At 40.3% G+C, this 11,129-nt stretch overlaps 1 protein-coding gene and 1 long non-coding RNA gene across 2 annotated transcripts; one reads left to right on the top strand and one right to left on the bottom strand.

The window, feature by feature from the left end:
* Window positions 1-1,514: 1,514 nt before the first annotated feature.
* LOC123050129 (uncharacterized) lies at window positions 1,515-5,752 on the top strand. Its single transcript, XR_006423712.1, has 5 exons — window positions 1,515-1,633; window positions 3,164-3,314; window positions 3,976-4,039; window positions 4,892-5,567; window positions 5,666-5,752. It is a non-coding gene; the product is annotated as an uncharacterized lncRNA (long non-coding RNA).
* LOC123050128 (vascular-related unknown protein 4) lies at window positions 4,312-5,198 on the bottom strand. The gene is made up of 3 exons (XM_044472966.1): window positions 4,887-5,198; window positions 4,696-4,770; window positions 4,312-4,585 (listed from the first exon to the last, which is right to left on the bottom strand). Exons 1-3 carry the CDS (start codon window positions 5,196-5,198, stop codon window positions 4,418-4,420), a joined length of 555 nt encoding a protein of 184 aa, XP_044328901.1. The 3' UTR covers window positions 4,312-4,417.
* Window positions 5,753-11,129: the final 5,377 nt, after the last annotated feature.

Here is an 11,129-nt window from a genome sequence, read left to right as displayed (position 1 = left end):
AAAAATGTAGATCATGTATTTGAAAAATATTCAATGTGTTTCAAAAATGTTTCATGTGTATATTAAAAGTGTACGTTGTATAATGAGAAAAGCGCAAAACAAAATAAAAATGAAGAAACTAAAAGGAAACAAATAAACGAAACAAAGAAACCCAAGTAAACGGAAAAAAATAAAGAAATCTTTCAAAAAATGGAAAACCAATGAAAAAACAAAGAAATCATGTTATATCGAAGAAAAAGGAAAAGCAAATAAAACCGATGAAGAAATAAAGGAAATAAAAAATTGGAAATAAAAATGAAGCAAAGAACCACCACAGAAAACCAAAGTAAAAACCGAAAACAACCGGCAAAGAAAACCATCAGAAAAACCAAAAAACGTGAACAAACAAAGAAAAAAGAAACATAAAACAAGAAAAAAAATTGATTGAGGCGAGCGAACCAGCGAACTCACTCGATCGAAAGAACTCAGTGAAGGAAAAAAGGCAAAACAGGCCGGCCAGTAACTACAAATACAGGGTAAAAAGCTTCAAAGAGAGTATCTTCTATCTCGCATAACGCGAGATATAGTTCTCGCGAAATCACTAATTAAGGAGCACTCTTTGCAAAGGTCACTCTCACCTCTCCAGGTTGCGACAAGTGGCGCACATGGGACTTTTCCTTTTTTTCGTAGATCCGTTTATTCTAAACGTTTTATCTCTTAAACCGTGCTTCCAAATCTCGAATCGTTTTCACTATTGAATTCCTCACGTTGAGATCTTTAAAACTAGATCCCATGTTGATAGTTTTTGACGTACTTCTTTTTTGAAAAAACCAGATGAAAAAACCGAACTGGGAGCACAATTTTTTCCCTTTCTGAAAGAGGTACGACCGTCCCTCTCGCGAAGCAAACTCATGCCTCTCGCAGAAGCAAATCCGTACCTCTCGCGGAAGGACAAAAACACGCATTTTTTCTTTGTCAAGAGGCACGGTTGTGCCTCTCGCGGAAGCAAAAAAAACATGTTTTTTTCATTTCCAATAGGGACGACCGTGCCTCTCGCGGAAGCAAATCCATGTCTCGCGCTAAACGAAAAAATGTGTTTTTTTGCGCAAAAAGATGGTCCGGAAGTTAGGAGAGAGAGATCGGTGAAAAATAGAAAAGTCAAAAAAACAAAGAAAAAACATCTAAAAGCCAAAAACGCGTGTGAAAAAATAAAAGAAAACAAAATCCGGAGGGAGTGTCCAGAACGCGACACGTGGCGGCGGCTGAGTGCGCGCTCTCAGCCCACCCAAAGTGACTCTTGGGGAGGCTTTCGTGGGAGCACTCCTTCGTTAGTTGCTTCTGGCGCCCCCTCTTATTAGATTTTTTTTAGGGGTATCCCTCTTATTAGATTGTTTTTTTTGAATCGAAAATGCATCCCTGAAATGGTCAGTCCAGCCCACTCTGGCAACCTAAATTTGGTACCGGCCGAGCCCAGCCCAACTTCAGTCGATGCCGGCCCGACGAACGGAACGCGATCCTCTTCACTTCTTCGGTCCGTCTCGCTCTCCGGCAAAGACGAGGCAACCCGCCGCCACGCCGCCGGTGGCAAAATCATCCATACGACGGCGGCCGGTTTTTTCGCCCCGTCACCGGCGAAGTTGTACCACGTGACTATGTAAGTGGACTTCACTCGCAGCTCTCCCTATCCTCCCCATCTCGTTCTTCACCTCTCCCCACGAGACCTGCCGACCTGTAAATCAGCTACCAACTTGTTAAATTAACAAGAGAATCGATGTGGTGTTACTAAACATTGCCTCGGAATCGAGAAATTTGGAACTGATTATTACAAGTTGCGCGTTGGAATTGGATAATGCCAACCGATCCCAAACCCTCGGCGAATTTTCGCGACTTGGGGCAGAGCAATAGCCGGGTAATAAGGGCTGCTCGTTTGCCAGTGTGGCGCCGTATGGGCGCGGGGCGCCGGCTCCTGCCTCCAGCATTTTGGAAAGATCAAGTTGGGGCAAGTGGCGATAAATTCAGATTTCTTTTTCGACGAAGCACCAGATTCCATGCAATGGTGGGTTGTTTTATATGTGTGCTTGGTCTGCAGTTCCAACCTGTTGTAAGTTCCTTGTCTCTTTTGGACCCGGTGATGCCTTGCCGTTGCCGATGCTGATGCCGATGCTTTGGCTGCCTATGATGATGATGGTGGTGATGCCGCCGCTGCGCGTTCGCTGGATCTGTCTTGCTTCTGGTTTGCCCTCTGGAGTATGATATGTTCCTCCGGAATATAGGTTAGGCCTCTTGTTGACTTGACCAACAGCATATGCGATTTAGGTGCACCTTTCGCCTTTGATGAATGGTGAGTAGGAGACTGACTTCGAGTGGAAAAAATCGTTCTCAGCTCTGCACTTCCACTAGGTCTTCTTTTATCCTCTTCCCCAATGTCAAATTACCATGAGTACTACTACTAGGTTAGTGGTTAAAAAGATTGTGTTTCAGAGGTTGGTATCTCATACAGGTCATTCTCCTCTGTGCTCCCCGAACCAACCTTGACCGATAATAATGCAACACCAAAAGGCCTTTCAAAAAAATAATGCAACACCGAACTGCTGAATGTTCTTAGCTAGATGTTTTCAGCCTTGAAATGCTTTCTGAACAACATCTGGAGTTTAAAGAAATATTTCCTTATGCATTTTGCCCATCTTGCTGACTTAACCAACAGCACATGGGTTTAGGCGCACCTTTTGCTTTTAATGAGTGGTGATTAGGGGCATTGTCAATAGGTCTTGTTTTATGCTCACAGTATCCCCAAATGTCCAATTACTGTAAATGGTACTCACTTGGTTGTTACCAGGATTACTTCAGAAGTTGTTGGTCATACGGCTCTGCTCTGTGCTCCCCAGACCAACCTTGATTGATAATGATGCGGCACCCAACTGCTCAATGTTCTTACCTCGATGTTTTCAACCTTGAAATACATTTTGAATAACATCTAGAGTTTTGAGGAAGATGTCCTTCCGTGTTTTGCCCATCTTGTCCACATTACCCTCGATATCTTCAAAAGTATCACCAGATTCAGACTGTTGCGCTTTTTCTACACTTTCCAACCAACCCCTGTCATGGATGTCTTAGAAGTGGATCCAGTATCCTAAGAACTTTCCAACTAAATCTTATCTTACGATCTACATTCTACAATATCCAGGTTGTCGTCGAAAAGTTCAGCATATATTAAAGATGAGTTAAGGATAACAGTCAGACCTGCAAGTGGGCATTTTCAGACTTATCCGCTGTATTCTATGGAAAGAGAATTTCCTGGCAGCGCTGAAGACTGTGTCATATGGAACAGAAAAAATGTAAGTTCACTAAATAACATAAATGTGACTTTTCCTGCCAGAATTTGATGAATGAGTATCACATACCTGCGACAACCCTGTCCTTTAAATTACTAATCGTTTGTACTATTTTGGAGGAATCCGAGGAATGTGCTTATAGGTGTCTAATATTGAAGGTCCACTGGATGCTAACTGCCTCCTTGTGATGGCACATGGAAATTTCTTACTTTGTTAGAGAAATGGGTTGCTAGTTGCAACCTCCGTAAGACTGTATCATGTAAATATACTACTGACTGAACTTATTCCTAGCAGACTAATAAAGAACTTGTTTTGATTTGGTAGGCTTTGATACTTATAGAAAGTCAGAGATACCCCATCTGCTTACTCTGATTAATTAAGCAGGCCTCTGGTACTTTCTAGTGAGTAGCGAGTAAAGAAAGATTAGCCTTTGTGTCAGAAGAGTATTACAGCTTGCCTGTACAGTTCTACTTGTACCTACTGGTCACATCATTGACGTGTGCGTATAGGCTTAACGGAATCTTTTGACCATGTGATTGTCAAACTCAGATTTCAAACTGAATGAGCCAGCTCACTAATCATTATATCATGAAAGATTGAGAATTACATAGTCCATATTTCACTTGATGCTAGTGCTAACCTGATATCTTCTACTAATTTCAAGGTAAATGCCTGCATTTCGGCAAAATGTTGACGGCATAAAAATCTGACGGAAGCTTTCTGCTGAGGTAAGATACGTTTTACATTCAAGTTTTCAACTTGGATGCCACTGATGAATCGCACTGAGGTTTTACCTCCACTTGAGATTTGAAATGTTTCGGTACACATACAATGTACTGAAGCAATATACAAAGTTTTCCTCACTGTCATGCACTTGAATATTTCTTACTTCTTGTTTATTATTTCTCGATAGTTGAATGCCTGTTTTTATTAGTTAATGGCATGATTGGACAGCTCGACGGCATGATGGAAGTAGTGTTCTCAGCTGACACAGTCCACAAGAGAGTGATGTACGAACTATATATATATATATATATATATATATATATATATATATATATATTGTATATAACTGAACCAGCGTTCTTACAGTACATGAACAGTAATCAACCTAGGTAATCTATCAACATGGAGAGAGGGACTAAGCAAAGCCCTTTCTTCCTCAGATCATTGAACTCATGCAGCTGCTTCTCGTTGCTATTTCCACTGCTGATCGCTTCTGGAACCGCACCAGTCGCCTGCTGCCTTGAACCCGCATCGAGGAAATACTTGGCCTGCAATATTTCAGGAACACACAATTGTAAGAAAAAGCTTATACTATGACATCTAAACAACGTCTGAAGGAAGCTAGAAAGAGATGATAGAGATTGCTTCTTGAACATACCAGCTGGGCGGTGTTCATGTCCTTCGCATCCATGGTTAGAATTGACTTCATGAACATATCATGCATGTTGGTTACCTGTACAACAAAAATCATAATCATGTTAGAACCTAGAATAAAGGCTAAATATGTACTGCTGTTCATCAAGTTATCTATGCCTAACAAGAGAAAGTTATTTTTCTTCCTTTACTAACCTTAGGGCGAGCGGCGGAAGAACAGGCAGTGTCCTGCAGAGAATCATCCTCGTCATCTTCATCCATGAGGTCCGACGTGAGGAAGGAGTCGGTGTCGGAACCATCACCCAAGGAATCAGATGAGGAAGAGAAGCCAGAGGAGAAATCACTGTCAGAGGCTTCTCCTCCTTGGTGATCCATCTCCTGTCTGTTGTCTGTTGATGCCACAAAGTTTGCAAAGTGCATAGCCCAGCTGCTCTCGCCGACCGACATGGACGCCGGCGGTGGCGGCTGGCTGATGCAAGAAGACTGTGGCGATGTTGTGTTCTCCATGTGTATGAGAAACTGCAAGCAGAAGCAGGCTGGCAGCAGTGATAAGCTTCTAGCCGGGTGTTGTGTTCTGGATGGAATGCTGTGTTCGGCTCGTGCTGACCGTATATATAGCTCCGGCTCCGGCTCCAGCGAGTGGATATGAATGGAAGTACATGAGCGTGAACTGTCTGTCAGGCACTGGCGCCCGTTTTAAAAATTGGCAATGGAGGAATCTTAGCGTTGTAATGGTCTCTTGATCGAGAATAATTCCGCGATCGATCATCGATCGCCATCATGCATATTCTTTGGTGATTGGGACCCAAGCGGCAGCAGAAGCAGTTGGAATGCATAGCCGGCTGGTGATACATGGAGAGCTACACTCCACCTACTGTAAGCCTCTCTTGCCAATCACAATGTGGTAGGCTGATAGCTATCCAGTTTTCTGCTCTTTTCTAACTGCGACTTTGTTTAACTAACATATGTTGGAGATTGCAGTATTGGTGCTACTAGTATTATCTCTCCATTTGTGCCCACGTTTTCCCTTGGAATGGATTGATGGAGCTGCTGTACTGGTGGTAACTGCTTTGGATCCCGAGCTCAAGTGGTCTACATATTCTAAAAAATAAAATCAAAAGTGCATGCACATGTCTAAAAGAATTCCCCACATGTATATGTGGGAGTACACTATGAATCTATCAAGTTTTCTGAAAAGATACACATTCGTTTGTGAGTAGGAAAAAAAATGTGTGGTTTGACATTACCTCCCTGTCAGTTTATAAGGGACACGTGTATTTCTAGATTATCAATATGATGAATGAATATGCATTGTACGCTACAAAAAGTAATACTCGCTACGTTCAAAATGCAAGTCTTTTTAGATATTTCAATATGAACTACATACGGATGTATATAGACATACTTTACAGTGTAGATTCACTCTTTTTGCTCCGTATGTAGTCCGTACTGGAATCTCTAAACAGGCTTATATTTAGGAACCAAGGGAGTACCATTGAATTACTGATCAACAAAAGTTTCTAACGGTATATATACTTTTGGTGGCATATAACTTATACTCCCTCCGTCCGGAAATACTTGTCCTAAAAATAGTTGTGTCTAGACTTATTTTAGTTATAGATACATCCATTTTATCCATTGCTAGGACAAGTATTTCCGGATGGAGGGAGTATTTTCGTTGGTTAGATTAGTGATCTAGAAATGCCGGCATGCCTATAACAAACCAAAATTAAGAGAGGGAGTACCAAACAGGAACACTACTGTTTGCTCTTATGGATAATGACATTTCTCTTTTCTTTGCAGCCAGCCTATGTATACTTTTTTCATCAAAATTTGCAGATTCATGGATCTTTTGGCATTTTTTAAAACCAGAACGTTTAAGTAATAATAGGCTCGTTGAGGCTCAGGAATAAAAAAGACCTGCGCTCCCGTACGAACCACTACTGAGCTTTCGCCGGGGATGGACTTTCCGAGCAGTAATGGCGAAAAGGTGCAGCGGGGAGGAGATACGCTACAGTTCATCGCGATCATGGTGGCGCAAAAGTGTGCTGGCCATGGACCAATGGCCGCCGGGCAAGTCACGGGATTCATGTAGTCGGTCGCCGTCGTCGTGGCCGTGGCAACTAATCTGATCCTGTGATCCCGTGGCGATCGCGATTACGCCGAGGATCTGCACACCGATTATTTACGCGCGCTCGCACAAGGATCCTGGTCGATCGGTCGCCGGCCCTGAGCGGAGCGACCGTCCGCGTGCATGCCGACCGTATCCTGAGAATCCATAGTTTAGTTGTCTCGTGGTGATTAACTCAAATGAGCATGCTTATTTTTCAAATAATCGCCATAGCTAGGCTTTGCCTATGGGGGTGGCCAACCCCCTATGTCAATTAGTAGTTCACATGCGTGCACCACAAGCTTGATGGGTTAGCTGCAACTGATTTTCACAAGTAGACGTGTATACTTTTCGAATTAAATGCTTTGGGTCTACCTTCTTGTAGCATGCGCCATACCCTTAATCAGCTTCACTTTTTTTTAGCAAATAAACTTTTCACATGGAAGTTGAGCCAAATTCACGCTGTCTAGATTTAACTCCCGTAATTCCAGTTTATCTAAGAATGCAGACTAACAATTGGAATTCTCTGATTTTTACTAGACTTGTTTACGAATGCGGACAACCTTCCGTAGTTTCAAAGTTTTACTAGATACATTTAATAATGCAAATTAACTTCAAATTTATACCCCCCACGTAGTGCACGTAACATGTTCGGCAACTGGTTGAGGGGTATTGATAAACAATTTTCTGCACATATTCTTGTGGGGGCGGCTGCCTTATGCTGGGCATTGTGGCTTACCAGGAATGATGTGGTTTTTAATAAAAAAAATATGTTTCATCTTCTATGCAGGTTATTCATGTATGTACGCGATGCTCCGTACTTGGTCTATCCTACAAAAGCCGGAGGACAGGGACCTATTTATGACGGCGTCTATGCGGCTGGAGTGTACGGCCAGGGAGGTTTTCTACCCCCATGGATGGCGGTGTGATCACCGGTTAGGATCTGCCACATCATAGGCTAGACAGATTTATTTATTTTTGAGTTGTAAAACAATTTTTTATTTTTGGGACGGGTGGACTTATGGGCTGTGTGCATCGTGCTATGCAGAGGCCGGGCATTCTTTCGATGCGTTTGTATCACCTCGATATATCAATTGAATGAAATGTCCTTTATCGAAAAACTTCTAAAATTCCCTAATTCTTACTAGATTTATTTAAGAATGCAGACTACCTTCGTAGTTTCTGATTTTTACTATATTTATTTAAGAATGCAGATTAACTCCCGGAATCCCCTAATTTTTACGAGATTTATTTAAGAATACAGACTACTTCCCGTGGTTTTAGATTTTTACTATATTTATATAAGAATGGTGATTAACTTCCAGATTTCGCTGATTTTTCCTAGTTCCTCAGATCCAAATTAATTGCCGCAGCTTTAGTACAACTTTGTATTAAAATCATACTAAAGCTGCAACAAGTAATTTGGGTCGGAGAGATTAGATTTATTTAAGAATACAAACTACCTCCTGTAGTTTCAGATTTTTATTAGATTTATTTAAGAATGCATATTAAGTCTAGGAATTTCATGATTTTACTATATTTATTTGAAAATGCAGATTAATTCCCAGAACTCCCAGATGTTTACTAGATTTATTTAGTTGCCAAGACTACCTTCAATGGTAGTTTCAGTTTTTACTAGATTTATTTAAGAATGCAGATTAACTCATGTAATTCCCTCCCCTAAATGAAACTCTTGGAGTTCCCTCCCCTAAATCAAACTCCTGGAATTCCCTAACTTTTACTACTAAATCAGTGATAATTAATATGGATTGGATGGAGTATATCTTTGTAAGTGCAGAATAACTCCTGGAATTTCCTGTTTTTTAATAGATTTACTTAAAAAATGTAGACGTCCTTCCATAGTTTCATATTTTTACTAGATTTATTTAAGAATGCGATTTAAATCATGAAATTCCTCGGTTTGTACGAGATTTATTTAAGAATGCAAACTACCTACCATAGTTCCAAATTGTTACTACATTTATTTAAGAATACAGATTACCTGCCGGAATTCCTCGACCTTTACTATATTTATTGAAGAGTGTAGATTAACTCCCGTAGTTTAAGATTTTTACTAGATTTATTTAAGAATGCGAATTAGCTCCTGAAATTTCCCAAATTTTACTAGATTTATTCAAGAATGCAGACTACCTCCGTAGTTTTAGGCCTCCTTTGGTTCATATGATAGGAATAGTATAGGAATAGGAAAATCATAGGAAGTGAGATGACATGCATCTCAATTCATATAAAGAAAGAGATGCAATTTGATGCATAGGATAGGAATTTTTCCATTAAGTCTAGGCTAATGTTTTTTTCCTTTGAAATGTGAAGGATTGATTCCTATCCTATATAGAAATAGGAATCCATTTCTACAAACCAAAGGGCTTCAAAGGAATTTTTACTACAAAGTTCCTATCATTTACAATCCCTACAGTATTCCTATGTACCAAAGGAGGCTTTAGAGTTTTACTAGATTTATTTAGGAATGCAGATTAACTCTCAGAATTCCCTTGATCTTACTATTTTATTTAGGAATGTAGGTTGATTAACAAAATTCTTCGATACTTACGAGATTTATTTAGGAATGCAAACTATCTTCCGTAAGAATGAAGATTAACTCTTAGAATTCCGTGATCTTTACTAGATTTATTTATTTAAGAACAGTACCTCACGCAGTTGCAAGGTTTTACTAGATTTATATAAAAATGCAGATGAACTTCCAGAATTCCCTGAATTTTACTATATTTGCTTAATAAAAGAACCTGCCTTCAGTAGTTTCAGTTTTTACTAGATTTATTTTAAAATGCGAATTAACTCCTGAAATTCAATGATTTTTACTATATTTATTTAAGAATGCAGATTAATTTCGGAATACCCTGATTTTTACTAGAATTGTTTAGAACGCAAACTATCTTTCTTCGTCGTTTTAGTTTTTTACTATATTTATTTAAGAATGCAAACTACCTTTCTTCATCGTTTTAGATTTTTACTACATTTATTTAAGAATGTAGTTAACTCCTAGAATTCTCCAATTTTTGCTACATTTATTTGAGAATGCAGACTACCTCCCATAGTTCCAGATTTGTAATATATTTATTTAAGAATGCAGATTAACACGGGAATTCCCTAAATTTTACTACATTTATTTAAGAATGCAGATTAACAGCCGAAATTCCCTATGTTTTACTAGAATTATTTAAGAATGCAAACTAAATCCCGGAATTCCGTATTTTTCTCTAGATTTATTTAAGAATTCAGACTAATCCCAATCTTTTAATTTACAAAGGGGAAAGTTGATTGATGGGGTATATAACTATTCGAGTTGTTCGGCGGGAGCATCAAATTCAAAAATTGATGGTAAAGCATGGACAAGGTTATGGAAGCACAAATTACCAGGGTAAGTTAAGGTGTTTGCACGGAGATTAGCTAGAGAGAGCCTTCTAGCTTTGAATGTTGCATATCATAGAAACATGGCATGAGATAGTACATGTGACATTTGTGGATGGTTTGAGCACTCATTACTTGATCGCAGAATGGTAAGGAGTGCTTGGGTTCTTGTGGATGAGGATGTACATGAACAAATTATGGGTTGTGGAGAGCCAAGGGCGAAACAATGACTTTTCGAGATGGATGAAGTTCTATCAGAAGAAATTATGCAAAGATGATCATTACTTTATGGGCCATTGTAAGGCAAGAAGGGATGTAATACACGAAAATGTTATTTAGAGTCCATTCGAGACTTACTGCTTTGTAGAGAGGTTCTTGTTGTGTTGAAAAAGGAGGATTATGGGAGTGTGTGACTTGAATATATTATACACTTCTTGTTGTGTTGTGCTATGCCACGGCAATATTGGCGTACGTGGGTGATGCGCATGCGTACGTCGTTAGTTCGTCACATCGGCCGATCTCATCCACAGTAGAGAAGAAGAGAGGGAGAGGCAAGTCAAAGCACGCAGCGCAGCCTAGCTCTAGCTATGAAGCTACCTGCAAATGAGCGAACTCACTCGTGGCTTGCCCGGCAACCGCAGACGTAGAGTTGTTGTATATACACAACGTAGAGTAGGTCGTATATATATCTTGTGGCCGATCAGCAGCCACCAGCAAGCAAACACAACGAACGAGCCCTGATGGATACTGCCCAACAGAATCGATGCGTGGACGCACGCGGATCAGGTAAGTTCACGGCAAATACGTAGTACGCTACCCACTCAACCAAGCAGCAAAAGAGGAGAACTGGCCAATACGTTACTCACTCGACCAGCCAAACAGTTGATGGATACTGCCCGACCAGTTTGTGATCGGTGGATGGTTAGAAGAATGATTGTACC

The sequence above is a fragment of the Triticum aestivum genome, chromosome 2D (genome assembly GCF_018294505.1).
Source record: "Triticum aestivum cultivar Chinese Spring chromosome 2D, IWGSC CS RefSeq v2.1, whole genome shotgun sequence".
NCBI classification, from domain to species: domain Eukaryota; kingdom Viridiplantae; phylum Streptophyta; class Magnoliopsida; order Poales; family Poaceae; genus Triticum; species Triticum aestivum.
This window is presented reverse-complemented; position numbering and strand designations above follow the sequence as displayed.

Bases quoted from the DNA above. Each gene is read 5' to 3' on its own strand.
- LOC123050128 (XM_044472966.1), bottom strand. From the start codon at position 5,198: ATGGAGAACACAACATCGCCACAGTCTTCTTGCATCAGCCAGCCGCCA. The intron at 4,771-4,886 runs GTTAGTAAAGGA...TTTGTTGTACAG, and splicing joins CTTCCGCCGCTCGCCCTAAG to GTAACCAACATGCATGATAT. The intron at 4,586-4,695 runs GTATGTTCAAGA...GAAATATTGCAG, and splicing joins ACATGAACACCGCCCAGCTG to GCCAAGTATTTCCTCGATGC.